Consider the following 15059-nt stretch of genomic DNA (forward strand, 5'->3'; position numbering starts at 1 on the left):
AGTGGTACGGAGGCGTACCGTGACCTACTTTTTTAAAATGGGGGGGGGGGGGGCAAAAATATTTTTTGTGGAGTACAACATGTCAATATTGTGTAGTTCAGGCATTGACAAAATTCTTTTTTTTAAGGGTTTTCAACATGACAAGGAAATATAAGCCAGTCCTTGGGCCAACTGGCCACAAGAAATATAGTGAAGAATCACTTCTAAAAGCTGTAAGAGAGGTGAAGACTGGATTACTAACGATACGTAAAGCTGCAGAGAAACATGGGGTCCCAAGGTCTACGCTATCAGATTATCTGAAAAGAAGCCGTTCAGGACAAATGCATCGTAAACCGGGGGGACAACCTGTTTTGTCAAACAATGATGAACAATGTTTGATGGATGGACTCCTTGTATGTGCAGAGTGGGGTTACCCACTACACGCTGCAGACGTGAAAGACGTTGTGCAGTCTTTTCTGAACCGGGAGGGTAGGGTAGTGAAGCGTTTCAAAGACAATAGGCCTGGAGAGGATTGGACTTGGAATTTTTTAAAAAGACACCCCCAACTGACCAATAGGTTCGCGGAGAACATCAAGAGGTGCAGAGCAGCAGTTGATGCTGAGGCAGTAAAAAGCTATTTTGAACACTTAGACAAAACTCTTGAGCCTGAAGGAAGTGCTGCAATTCCACCTGAAAATTGGGTGAACTTCGATGAAACAAATTTTTCCGATGACCCCGGATCCAAAAAAGTAATTGTGCGTCGAGGCTGCCGCCGTCCAGAAAGAATAATGGACCACTCTAAAAGCTCCACTAGTGTTATGATGGCAGTAAATGGGAGGGGTGATCTACTGCCACCATTCACTGTGTACAAATCTCAATTTTTGTACCCCACCTGGATAGAGGGTGGTCTCCCAGGAATGAGATATGGATGTAGCAAGAGTGGGTGGTTTGACATGCGCCTGTTCGAGGAATGGTTCATCACGGTGGCCCTCGTCTATTTTCGTGACAAAGTGGGGAGAAAGTTGTTGATTGGTGACAACCTAGCCAGTCACTTCTCAGCTGAGGTTATAAGACTGTGTAAGCTGAATGGCATTGATTTTGTTTTCTTTCCGCCAAATTCTACCCACTTATTCCAGCCGTTGGATGTTGCAGTTTTCAGAAGCATGAAAGCTGCCTGGCGTAGCACATTAGGAGAGTGGAAGAAGAGGAACAGAGGTGCTGTGCAAAAATCTGTGTTCCCCAGACTTTTGCGTGAAGCTATAGAATCCATGGGGGACAAACTTCGAGCGAACATCATTGCTGGATTTAGGGCTACTGGTCTAATCCCATTAGACAAAGAGGAGGTGCTCAAGAAGCTACCTAAGCAAGCAGATGATACTTCACCAAATTGGTGCGATGCTCTAAGAGAAAAGTTGGAGGAGACACGAAAAGGTGACACTCCTAAAAGTCGTGGGAAACGCGTGACTGTCCATCCAGGGCAGAGCATCACAACAACATGTTTGAATAATGACACCGACAATAACGTCCTGCAAACTGTTATGGCTGAAGAGGAAGGAATCTTTGCATCTGAGTCTGAAGAAAGTGATGCTGGCACCTCCCATGAAGAGCTGGTCGACATCCCTGATGAGCACAAGGCTGAAGGTGACTTCGTCCTTGTTAAATTCGTGACACAAGAAGATAACCGGGACAAAGTTTATGTTGGAAGAATCGAAAACATCCTTGATACAGAGAACACCGAATATGAAATTCGATTTTTAAGAAAGAAGGATGGAAAAAAGGAGATTACTTTCAGTTTTCCTGATATCCCAGACATTGAAACTGTGTCACTGGGATCAATCATAACAAAACTGAAACCCAAAAAACTGCGTAGAGAAAAGTTCATGTTCCCTGGACTAGAAGACTTTGTAAATATTAAGAATGTATACTAATATTATCTGATTGTGTTCAATTCATTCCTTCATATTATCTGATTGTATTTTTGATTTTTTGCATTATTGATTTTGCATTATAGTAAATTTCAATAGTGAATTTTATGGATAAATGCTTCTAATTATTTTTAAAGGGTTTTCTGTTTTTTTTTTAAAACGAAAATATGTGTCCGAAATAGCCCCTAGTGTCATCAGAATTCGGAAATAAATGCAAAACAACCTGTGTCCGACTTCACCCCAACCCATGGGGTGAATCCGGACACAATTTGGGATTTAAAAAAAAAAACGGGTTGGTGTACAAATATGAAAATGGGATAGAAAGCACCGGGAAGAACAGTAGATTTTATATTCCAAGTATGAAAATGATCATTTTAATATAAACCACTTAAATATTTAAAAAACCTGAAAAAGTGTCCGACTTCACCCCGGTTTACGGTACCGTCTATAGAAGGCATTGACAAGACAGAGGATTGTAGACGTCTTTCTATCAAGGCTTTAATGGTGTAGAAGTTTTTTTTGATTTCATGGAGTCATGCGTAAAATTTATTGATTAGTATTCTTGGAATCTAAGGTTTAAAATAATAACGTATTTTTTACGTTGTAGTAACGTATAAGTGTTCATAATGAAATATATGAATTCAGGGCTACTTTCTTTCATTTTAAAAATAGATTTGTAGTACCCTTTGAAATAAATAAAATAATAGAATAAGACTACAAATAATTATAACTAATAGTTTCTGTGATCACGCCATTGTCAGGCTATAAAAAAAATTATTTGAAATTTATGGTTAGGTTGGGTTGGGTTAGGTTAGGTTAGTTTGGGTTAGGTTAGGTTAGGTTGGGTTAGGTTAGGTTAGGTTATTTGAAATTTATTTTTATAACCTGACCATGGTGTGATCACAGAAACTAGTAGTTATAATTTGTAGTCTTATTCTATTATTTTTTTATTTCAAAGTGTTTATAATAAATCTATCTAATATTAATAATTTCATCCTTGGATCAATAATTGATTTGTTGATGTTTGCAGTTCCACATAACTCTGGAAGGGTTGGAGACGAGAACGTTGTGGCTGAGTGTTTGGCACTCGGATATGTTCGGACGGAATGACTTCCTCGGCGAAGTGACAATGTCGCTAGAGAACAAAGTCTTCGATGATCCCCTTCCAAGGTTCTATACATTACAAGAAAGGGTAAGTGGATTGAAATCACTCAATTATTTTGTTTTTTATCAACATTTGTTTTGATCTGTTACCTGGATATTAACAGCTATCATGTGTTTTGGTTAGAAGAAGCTAAAGTATCAGGGCCACAATTTAGTTGACTACTAATCGACTTACGACAAGATGCTGTACATTTGTATAAATGTTTTCTGCAATAAAGAAATCTTGAATCTTGAAATCAATGTCAATAATGTATATTATATTAGTTACTCAGTCAATATAGGGACAAACTCTGGGAGATCTTGCAGGAATCAGGATACCCTACACATATTGTCAAAGAAGTCAAGAGCCTATATCACAATACCAGGATTATAATTGATGTTGAAACTTCAAAATTTGATGAAATTATTATTGATAGAGGAGTAAGACAAGGGTGTGGACTATCACCTGCTCTTTTTAACATTTATCTAGTTGACGTTATCAGGAAGTGGAGAAATCAAGTAGAATCTGGTATTTACATGGAAGAGTAAGAAGCTCTTAAATGTTTATTATTTGCTGATGACCTGATAGTACTGCAGGAGAGTGAAGATGATCTGCAGCGCGCTCTCTTTAAATTAGACAATGTATGTAAAGAGTACAATTTAAAAATCTCTTCAAAAACACGAGTTATGGCATTCTGCGGGAAGTATCCGATGAGAAGTAAAATTGTTCTACAAAATAGAATTCTGGAACAGGTACCCCATTTCAGCTATCTTAGCTGTGATATCTCTTATCAACATGATAAAGATGCTTGCACCAAGATGCATATCTGTGGAACCATACATAGAACCCATACATAGAATAGTGCCAGCAAAGAAACAAGAATTAAGTTCTATAGAACAATTGCGGCTCCTACACTACTGTATGGTAGTGAAACTTGGGTACTATCCAAGCGTGATGAAAGCTGATTGCAAGCATCTGAAATGAGGTTTCTGCGTTGAACATATATGGATGCAGTAGAGAAGACCGTTTCAGAAACACAGATATAAGAGCTCAGCTGAATATTTATGTAATAAAAGATAAAATAAATATGGGAGTAGGAATGATTGGTTCCAACATGTGGATAAAATGAGTGGAGACCGGATTCCTAAGCAGTCCTTATTTTACCAACCAGTTGGGAAACGAGATAGAGGACGTCCAAGAAAAAGATGGTCCGATTATAGAGACTATGAGGTTCGGAACAGGCAATGTTCCTTAACCGTGAAAGGAAGAAGATATTAGTTACATCTTCTATAAAAAAATATGGTTGGGATTTCGGAGGACTTTGAGTGAGAGAAAGATTAGCCTATATTCCTCACCACTTGATGATATTTTGATATTTTTTTGATATTTGATATTTTATTTTACATCTTACGTTGCCAGGTCTGGTAAGACCTATGGCAAACACTAGTTGATAAGAAACAAACAAAAGAATATTGCTTATTACATTGAAACTCAACAAATTACAAGAAAAATTAAGTATAGATTTAAGCTACAAATAATTTAATTATAATTAACAGAGAAAGGAACTGATATGCAAAGCTTGATACATATTACATGGACAATTGAGAATAAATTAGGCATAACGAAGAGAACAGATGAGTATAAAGAAGTGAAGAAGAAAGGAAAAAAAGAAAAAAAAAGGAAAAGACAGGAGGAAGAAGAATAGAATATTCATCAATAGAAAGATGATGAAGATTTGAATGAAAAGAGAATATAGAGACAATCAATCTGTCAAAAGGAATAAGTGACAGCAAGTGAAGTTGAGAAGACTAGTGCTAGAAATTGTCATCATTATCATGGATGAACAAATTATGAACTGAACGCAATTATGAGTGAACGCAAGGGGATGGAATAAAAAAGAAAGTAACAAACAGGATAATAATTCAGACCCTACCCTCGAGTAGATACATGAACAAATTTCTCTTGAAGCTTTCCAATGAATTGATTTGTAACAAATTATATGGTAAGGAATTCCAAGCACGACAGGCCGACACAAGAAAAGATGAATTGAAGATAGCCGTTCGATGGAGAGGTATTTGGAGGGTGAGCTCATGAGACCTAGTACCTCGATTAGGCTGGATGTCAGTAAGGAGCGTGAAGGAGTCCCGAAGATAGTCCGGTCCATCGCTTCTCACTATGAGCCTGTAGGTTAGAACGAGAAGAAAATACTTTCGCCGCTCCACCAACTTGAGCCACCTTAGCTCCTCGAAGAAAGGAGTGATGTGGTCATCACGCCTCACGTCAAAGATGAACCGGACGGCATAATTTAGTGACCTCTGCAACCTAGTATTCTGTTCCGCTGTGATATCGATGTAAGCCAAACAGCAATAATCCAGCAAGGGCTGGATCAATGACCTCACCAATAGAATTCTGATGCTCCTGGGCAGGAAGTTTTTGAGCCTTTTAAACTGATGCATTCCAGCGAATACACGGTTGCACAAATGAGTAGTCTGATCTCTCCAACTAAGAGTTTCATCAAGATAGATACCCAGGATTTTTAAGCACTTAGAGTAAGCCACCTGCACATCACCAACCACAATTGCAGGAATCCTATCCAACTCGATCCGGTTGAGAAGTCTGGAGAAGCCAAAAATCGAAGTCTTGGTTTTCACGGGATTAATGACAAGCCCATGAGCTGTAGCCCATTGAAGGAGGGAAGACACATTCTGATTCATATGCTCTATGCAGTTGGCAATGTTCTCTACTGATGTATGGGAATAGATGATTAGGTCATCTGCAAAGAGGTGGAAAGAACAATCCTGAAAGACCAAAGGTGCATTATTTATGAATATTGAGAAAAGTAATGGGCCAAGCACGGATCCCTGCGGTACACCCCGCGAAACCGGAGACCAAGCTGACATATTGCCCGAGTCATCACTAACAGCCTGAAAGCGACCTGAAAAGTATGATGAGAACCAGGCAACTACTGACGCAGACAAGTGGCATTGATGCTTCAACTTCCGAAGAAGTAAGAGATGTGACACATTATCAAATGCTTTTCGAAAATCAAACTGCACAAGGACTGTTACCTGTCGCTTGTCCATAGCTAACCGCAAGTCATCAGTGATGCGCACAAGAGCAGTGCTAGTACTGAAGTTGGGGCGAAAACCAGATTGGTACTTCGAAAAGAAACCCAATTCATTCAAGTGAGAATTCACCTGCATGTGCACAATTCTCTCCAGAGCCTTTGAAATCGAACACAAAATATGAATTGCTCTCCAGTCCCCAGGTTCAGTAGGGTTGCGGATTTTAGGGATAGGTCGAACAATAGAGTACTTCCATAAACAAGGGAAAACTCCGTTCTGTAGAGAAAAATTGAAAATATGAGTCAACGAGGGAAGAATAATGGGAAGAAGTTTCTTATAAAACAATATGGGAATGCCATCAATGCCTTTCGAATTTTTGCAGCTTGATAGTATTATGTGAGAAATAGTCGAAGGGATAACATAGGAGAAGTAGAACTGATTTTCTGGTGGGTCATGATTGAATTGAAGGACAGTCTGACTGACAGGATCATCGAACTCGTTAGATGTAGATTGAGAAGATTGTGCAGTAAAAAAACAGCGCCTTGATGGGCGGCTGTTGTATAGTGCTGCAGGTGGCTATTGGGCGCCCCTTGCTGGTTCCGTGCACTTATGTTGCCACTTATACTAGTAGTTCTGTGAACAATAGACCTCGCGCTCAGTAAGTTACATTGACCTGTTGCTGTTTTCTCAAAAATTAATAAATAATTTATCAATTTAGAATGTCTAGAAAAAATCCTAAATAAACATAGAGCTTTCTGTCCTATCGTACCGTGACGTGTCGTCCCGGAATGTGAGTGTGAGCTCTGTTATCAGGTCTGGCTGCCGTCGATACGCCAATCCAATCAACCCATCAGAGAACATTCTGTGTTGTCGTGTTGGCGAAAAATCGGTGTGTTGAAATTAACAAAATAAAACTACCATAATGCGGATTTCATACAAACTTCATTTCTCACTTTTCATGATTTTAGAAATCAATTTCTTTTCAATATTTGTTGCAATTTTAATCATCAGATTGAAAAAGAAAAAAGTAAAAAAAATTCTATCAATAACTCCAACCTCCAAACTAGAATCATGATCACAGCTTATGGAAAGACAAAGTTAGACAACTGTCTGCAACGTTGATGGAAAGATACATTTTCAAGATTTCCGATGTTTTTGAACGGGTAGACAGCTGATTTATGATTAATAATATTCTAAAGTATGATTTCCACGTTAATATTGGCGTTCAAAGGCTCCTTTTCCTTTTGTATTATCCTTAAAATGCAAAATTTCAAAAAACCGTATGTATACGTCGACGTGAAATTCAAATAGGAACATACCTGTCAAATTTCATGAAAATCTATTGCTGCGTTTCGCTGTAAATGCGGAACATAAAAAATATAAACATAAAGAGAAATGCAAAACCGTCGACTTGAATCTTAGACCTCACTTCGCTTTTGAGTGATGAAGTGGTGAAATGAGAGGTGATCGAGAAATAAATGACAGTAATATTTAAATATGAGAACGAGAGAGCGAGAGTGCACAAGTTATAGGTTAACGAACCTATAACCTTCTGACTTGCATAATGTTTAGTATTAGTTTTGACTTTGTCTATTGCCAATTTTTCTTAATGACAATACAAATTTATTTATTTATTTATTTATTTAACGGCTAACTACACTGGAGTACTGTTCCACACAGAGCTCAGGGAGTGACTGACTCCCGGGAGAATATTGACAACCGAGCGGCCGGCAGGCGTCCTAGGGTAACCGTCCACTGCAACCGTATTCAACCGACCCGTTCGGCCGTTGGATCGGACGAATCTGCCGGCCGTTAATTTGGCCGAATATGGTCGTCCATTGGAACTGTTTATGTCAGTCTAGTTCAGTAGTTGGCTGAACTATTGAATATTGAATTAACTACTATCATAGCCACCAACATTTTTCATAAACAATGATTACATTGAGATTTTGATAATTGAATAAACAAATATCCACTAAATTAGTTATTCATTACGATAATCTCACCTTCAGATCCTATTAGTTCAGTAATTTTTTCTACAGATTCCTTTGAACATCATGACCATTATATGTTTTATCTCGCATATCCCACAATGGAACATGCTCTTGAACTAAACTTATAAACTTTTCATTGTCCATACTTGAAACTTTATATAACAAAACAAGTTCAAAAAACAAAAACATACAAGACTGTGAAACAATTTTGAGGTTAAGATGATGTTGTCTCAGCTCGACTAGTTAGTTCGGCCGGATAGAGCCGGAAAATCTAATTCAATTCGGATCGAAAAACTGCACGGACGTATGAACCTGTTGCAATGGACGAGCATCTATAGCTTTCTTTGTTGGGGGATCGTTCGGACGATGCTAGTTCGGATGAAATCGGTTCCAGTGGACGGCGCACCCTATCTGGCAATGATAAGATAGCTGCCGCAACATCATGTATAATAAGAGAGTCGGTGGGGCAGGAAGCTCTTCGATTGGCTGATTAGGTTGGCGTTCAATCAGCCAATCGGAGAGCTTCCTGCTCTGCCGACTCTGAAAACGCCAGAAAAATTGTAACGCTTCGTATGGCTTGGCCCTTTGCAATTGGAGCTACTGGATATGCTGTTGAATTTAATTGTTTGTCTTCTATTCCTGCTTCTTCTTTTCTCTTCATTTCTTCCAACTAATAAATAATGTTGAATTAAAATTAAACATTGTTTGCTGCAGAAGGAGGTACTGATCGAGTTGTTTAATTGAATTGTTTGTCTTCTTCTTCTTCTTTTCTTTTAACTAATAAATGTTAAATTATAATTAAATATTGTTTGTGTGTTGCAGTCGGAGCCTCTGGACGAGCTGTTGAGCTCGAAAGGCGAGCTGATTGTCGGCCTCAAGTATGTGCCACCCGAGGCGAGCACTGGCGGCAATGGCAAGAAGTCAGCAGCAGCCAAGGGCGCACTCCACGTTCTAGTCAAGGAGGCCAAAAACCTCACCGCGGTCAAGAGTAACGGCCTATCCGATCCTTTCTGCAAGAGGTACCTACATCATTTCTTATATTCTCACTTTTGGTTTTAGGTCAACTAATAATAATGTTTATGCCGATTTGCCTAACAAATATTATTATTATTATTCATATAGCTTTGATGAACTTCTGACGTATTTGAAGTTCTGATGGAGTTGCACCTCGCCTGAGTATATCATTTAAGCCGTCAATGTGCCTTTCGATTGTCATACTACAGCCGGGACCGATTTTAGGGCTACTAAAGAGTTGAAATTAGTTGTGTTGTGATAAAATAATATTTTTTTCAATATTATTGAAACTTTCGGATTGTTTAGTGTTATTTCCGGCTCTTATCAACCCTTCGAAATTCAAAATTCATCAGTTTTATCTCGCATATCCCACAATGGAACATGCTCTTGAACTAAACTTATAAACTTTTCATTGTCCATACTTGAAACTTTATATAACAAAACAAGTTCAAAAAACAAAAACATACAAGACTGTGAAACAATTTTGAGGTTAAGATGATGTTGTCTCAGCTCGACTAGTTAGTTCGGCCGGATAGAGCCGGAAAATCTAATTCAATTCGGATCGAAAAACTGCACGGACGTATGAACCTGTTGCAATGGACGAGCATCTATAGCTTTCTTTGTTGGGGGATCGTTCGGACGATGCTAGTTCGGATGAAATCGGTTCCAGTGGACGGCGCACCCTATCTGGCAATGATAAGATAGCTGCCGCAACATCATGTATAATAAGAGAGTCGGTGGGGCAGGAAGCTCTTCGATTGGCTGATTAGGTTGGCGTTCAATCAGCCAATCGGAGAGCTTCCTGCTCTGCCGACTCTGAAAACGCCAGAAAAATTGTAACGCTTCGTATGGCTTGGCCCTTTGCAATTGGAGCTACTGGATATGCTGTTGAATTTAATTGTTTGTCTTCTATTCCTGCTTCTTCTTTTCTCTTCATTTCTTCCAACTAATAAATAATGTTGAATTAAAATTAAACATTGTTTGCTGCAGAAGGAGGTACTGATCGAGTTGTTTAATTGAATTGTTTGTCTTCTTCTTCTTCTTTTCTTTTAACTAATAAATGTTAAATTATAATTAAATATTGTTTGTGTGTTGCAGTCGGAGCCTCTGGACGAGCTGTTGAGCTCGAAAGGCGAGCTGATTGTCGGCCTCAAGTATGTGCCACCCGAGGCGAGCACTGGCGGCAATGGCAAGAAGTCAGCAGCAGCCAAGGGCGCACTCCACGTTCTAGTCAAGGAGGCCAAAAACCTCACCGCGGTCAAGAGTAACGGCCTATCCGATCCTTTCTGCAAGAGGTACCTACATCATTTCTTATATTCTCACTTTTGGTTTTAGGTCAACTAATAATAATGTTTATGCCGATTTGCCTAACAAATATTATTATTATTATTCATATAGCTTTGATGAACTTCTGACGTATTTGAAGTTCTGATGGAGTTGCACCTCGCCTGAGTATATCATTTAAGCCGTCAATGTGCCTTTCGATTGTCATACTACAGCCGGGACCGATTTTAGGGCTACTAAAGAGTTGAAATTAGTTGTGTTGTGATAAAATAATATTTTTTTCAATATTATTGAAACTTTCGGATTGTTTAGTGTTATTTCCGGCTCTTATCAACCCTTCGAAATTCAAAATTCATCAGTCATATCTCGAATACGTATTCTCGGAGTGTCAATCTTTGGTGAAAACAGAAATTTTAAACTTAACCTCACTTTGGACTATTTATGTGCCGAAATCAAGGAATTGAAGAAGTTTTGGGCAATTGCCTGTTTCTCTTTCCAAATATCGTGTTTGTGACTGTTCTAATAAATAAATAAATAAATGAATAAAATAGAAGGGTACTTGATATATTCTACAAGTTTTGACACTGGAATGACGACTTGCAGACTACATTAATTGTGAAAAATATAAAATATTTACTCACTGACTGGAGCATACTTTCAAATAGCATGGGATTCATGGTCAACGGCTAGGCTGTCACTACCGGTGTAGTAAACAGTTAGTGAGTAAATATTTTACATTTTTACAATTAATATAGTTTGCAAGTCAAAACTCGATGAAGCATAAGCAGTTCCTAATGGATAAAGAAATTCAAGACCTCATATATTATTGATATAATGCGAGCTAAGAGAGGTATTAGTTGAGCAAGTTGATGCTATTGTCTATAAAATAAAATTCACAACTATAGTGTGGTCAACGTTATAATGACAGTGGAAAAAGATAGGAGAACAAAGTTGCCGATTCTCTCTGCCATGCCACAGCATTCTATAGAATATAGCTGATTCCAGTATATCTGATGTAACATTAACTGTTCTTCAGCATTACGAATCAAAGTCATTGTAAGAGAAGAACTGTTGTTAAATATGTAATTACCAAGGTGGATTCTCTCTGCCATGCCACAGCATTCTATAGAATATAGCTGATTCCAGTATATCTGATGTAACATTAACTGTTCTTCAGCATTACGAATCAAAGTCATTGTAAGAGAAAAACTGATGTTAAATATGTAATTACCAAGGTGAAATTCAATGTAGGCTTAAACAAAGCAAATCTAGATAAGCAGCTGTGGAAACTGACTCCACCTAAGGAAACTGACTCGTATCTAATTCAATATTCAAAATTCATCAGTCATATCTCGAATACGTATTCTCGGAGTGTCAATCTTTGGTGAAAACAGAAATTTTAAACTTAACCTCACTTTGGACTATTTATGTGCCGAAATCAAGGAATTGAAGAAGTTTTGGGCAATTGCCTGTTTCTCTTTCCAAATATCGTGTTTGTGACTGTTCTAATAAATAAATAAATAAATGAATAAAATAGAAGGGTACTTGATATATTCTACAAGTTTTGACACTGGAATGACGACTTGCAGACTACATTAATTGTGAAAAATATAAAATATTTACTCACTGACTGGAGCATACTTTCAAATAGCATGGGATTCATGGTCAACGGCTAGGCTGTCACTACCGGTGTAGTAAACGTTAGTGAGTAAATATTTTACATTTTTACAATTAATATAGTTTGCAAGTCAAAACTCGATGAAGCATAAGCAGTTCCTAATGGATAAAGAAATTCAAGACCTCATATATTATTGATATAATGCGAGCTAAGAGAGGTATTAGTTGAGCAAGTTGATGCTATTGTCTATAAAATAAAATTCACAACTATAGTGTGGTCAACGTTATAATGACAGTGGAAAAAGATAGGAGAACAACGTTGCCGATTCTCTCTGCCATGCCACAGCATTCTATAGAATATAGCTGATTCCAGTATATCTGATGTAACATTAACTGTTCTTCAGCATTACGAATCAAAGTCATTGTAAGAGAAGAACTGTTGTTAAATATGTAATTACCAAGGTGGATTCTCTCTGCCATGCCACAGCATTCTATAGAATATAGCTGATTCCAGTATATCTGATGTAACATTAACTGTTCTTCAGCATTACGGATCAAAGTCATTGTAAGAGAAAAACTGATGTTAAATATGTAATTACCAAGGTGAAATTCAATGTAGGCTTAAACAAAGCAAATCTAGATAAGCAGCTGTGGAAACTGACTCCACCTAAGGAAACTGACTCGTATCTAATTCAATATTCAAATTTCATTCAATCCAATTCACAAATTATGAGGAATAAATCAAACAGCTTAACAGTACTGCTTGCTGACAGTACAAAACTCTACGTCTGCTAGCAGGAATGAATAGCTGGTAACTGACCGAGCGAAGTGAGGTCTAAGATTCAAGTCGACGGTTTGGCATTTCTCTTAATGTTTAAATGTTTATATTTTGCGCATTTACGGCGAAACGCGGTAATAGATTTTCATGAAATTTGACAGGTATGTTCCTTTTTTAATTGCGCGTCGACTTATATACAAGGTTTTTGGAAATTTTGCATTTCAAGGATAATATAAAAGGAAAAGGGAGCCTCCTTCATACGCCAATATTAGAGTAAAAATCAGACTATAGAATTATTCATCATAAATCAGCTGACAAGTGATTATACAGATGTGTGGAGAAGCCAGTCTATTGCTGTATTTCATAAGGTCTATATTTTCAATCAGGTACTTGTGGATGAGAATACTGCGTGAGATCTACTGTTCACAGAACTACTAGCATAGAAGTATAAAAATAGAAAAAGAAGAAAGAAAGAAAAAATAGCAACCAATCACTCACACATTCACACTAACCATGCTCACTTTCCAATTCCAGCTCATTTTCCCAATGCCTAACCACTATTATCAGAGTATTTCAACTATGAAACCACATTGAACAAGGTCTCTAGATAGTCAGGCATAAGACCTCTAAGCCATCCAAGAACTTTTGTTTTAAAAACAAGTCGATTTTGTGTTCTCTTAATTTTAAGAGGAATATTGTTAAATACCTTAGGGCCAAGAAATACAAACGATTTCTGGATACGATTTAGGAAGTCTTAGTAAATCAGATGTCACTCTCCTAGTTTGATAACTGGGAACATCCCTGACCAACGCATGACCACACTTTCCAGACATAACATGAAACATATACAATACCTTGAAAACAAAGATATATCTGAGAGGCAAGCATCTGAGACTCTAAAAGATAGAGAAAGAATGTTCATATCTACCCTCCTTCTTTATGGCACGAACTATGGATTTTCGTATAGTTATTAAGTGACTAAAAGTAAGCTTCAAGTGACTAATGTAAGTGGAGCCCCATAAATTTATACCAGGGGTCTCCAACCTTTTTCATCCAAGGGCTACATTGTTAACTCTTGGGAGGCTTAGAGGGCCAGTAACAAGGATGTACGTGGAATTTAACTTGTGGGGACACACACGACACGGGGGATTCGGGGTGTGTAAAATTATTATATTCCCATTAAAATACTGTAATATGAGGAGTTTTAAGTAGGTTTAATAAAAACACAGGAAGAAACATACCAATTCATTTCATTTTAATACAAAGTCCAATTTATTGAGTGTAAAAAGGTCATAAGAGAACTTGACAATGCATGAATTTAGCAAGTTGAACAAAATAATAAGTTTTTTAAATAGTAATAAGACAACTTAACAATACACGAATTCACAAAAAGTTACCAAGCTAAAAGAGAATACTTATTTTTAGTGAGAAGATTGCATTTTTTTCCACTTGGAATGTCCGCCCATTTAGACACAGACAGTTCGCGCGCACGTACGCAGGGACATGTACAGTCCGTGCAGACAATTTGCTAATATCTCGCAATGATTGATCGCTGCTTGTTTACAGCTAATTTTACACTCATTAAGAAATGGAGTGGCTGGTAAGAGAAGAGCACTGAACTCACAGTTGTTGTCAAAAATATGTATAGATATATATTTAAAAGCCCTGATTTATACCATAGCTGATTTTTGAATCGACAAGTGCAAAATATAAAAACAATAACTTCAGACAAGAATTCGAAACTGAAACTCAAGTACCCTCAATAGCGAACACAATTCTTCCACCTCAGCTAAACCTGTGTACTGAATTTTTTTAAATATATTCCTTCAATTATTTAAAAAGGTGAGAAAACGCAGAAAAGCTGGGAAAAACGCTACATTTGGGCGTATCTTTGGCGTTATTTCAAATTTCATTCAATCCAATTCACAAATTATGAGGAATAAATCAAACAGCTTAACAGTACTGCTTGCTGACAGTACAAAACTCTACGTCTGCTAGCAGGAATGAATAGCTGGTAACTGACCGAGCGAAGTGAGGTCTAAGATTCAAGTCGACGGTTTGGCATTTCTCTTAATGTTTAAATGTTTATATTTTGCGCATTTACGGCGAAACGCGGTAATAGATTTTCATGAAATTTGACAGGTATGTTCCTTTTTTAATTGCGCGTCGACTTATATACAAGGTTTTTGGAAATTTTGCATTTCAAGGATAATATAAAAGGAAAAGGGAGCCTCCTTCATACGCCAATATTAGAGTAAA

The 15059-nt window shown here is 37.6% G+C and overlaps 1 protein-coding gene across 7 annotated transcripts in view; it reads left to right on the forward strand.

The window, feature by feature from the left end:
* The window catches only part of LOC111055235, a 208343-nt gene that overhangs the window by 179652 nt on the left and 13632 nt on the right, over positions 1–15059 (forward strand). For all 7 annotated transcript variants that reach the window (XM_039420337.1, XM_039420336.1, XM_039420341.1 and 4 more), the window contains 2 exons: positions 2935–3096; positions 8930–9126. In XM_039420337.1, coding sequence (XP_039276271.1) covers positions 2935–3096; positions 8930–9126 — 359 coding nt within the window. The remainder of the gene's footprint in view (positions 1–2934; positions 3097–8929; positions 9127–15059) is intronic.

Source organism: Nilaparvata lugens, chromosome 2 (genome assembly GCF_014356525.2).
Source record: "Nilaparvata lugens isolate BPH chromosome 2, ASM1435652v1, whole genome shotgun sequence".
Taxonomy (NCBI): domain Eukaryota; kingdom Metazoa; phylum Arthropoda; class Insecta; order Hemiptera; family Delphacidae; genus Nilaparvata; species Nilaparvata lugens.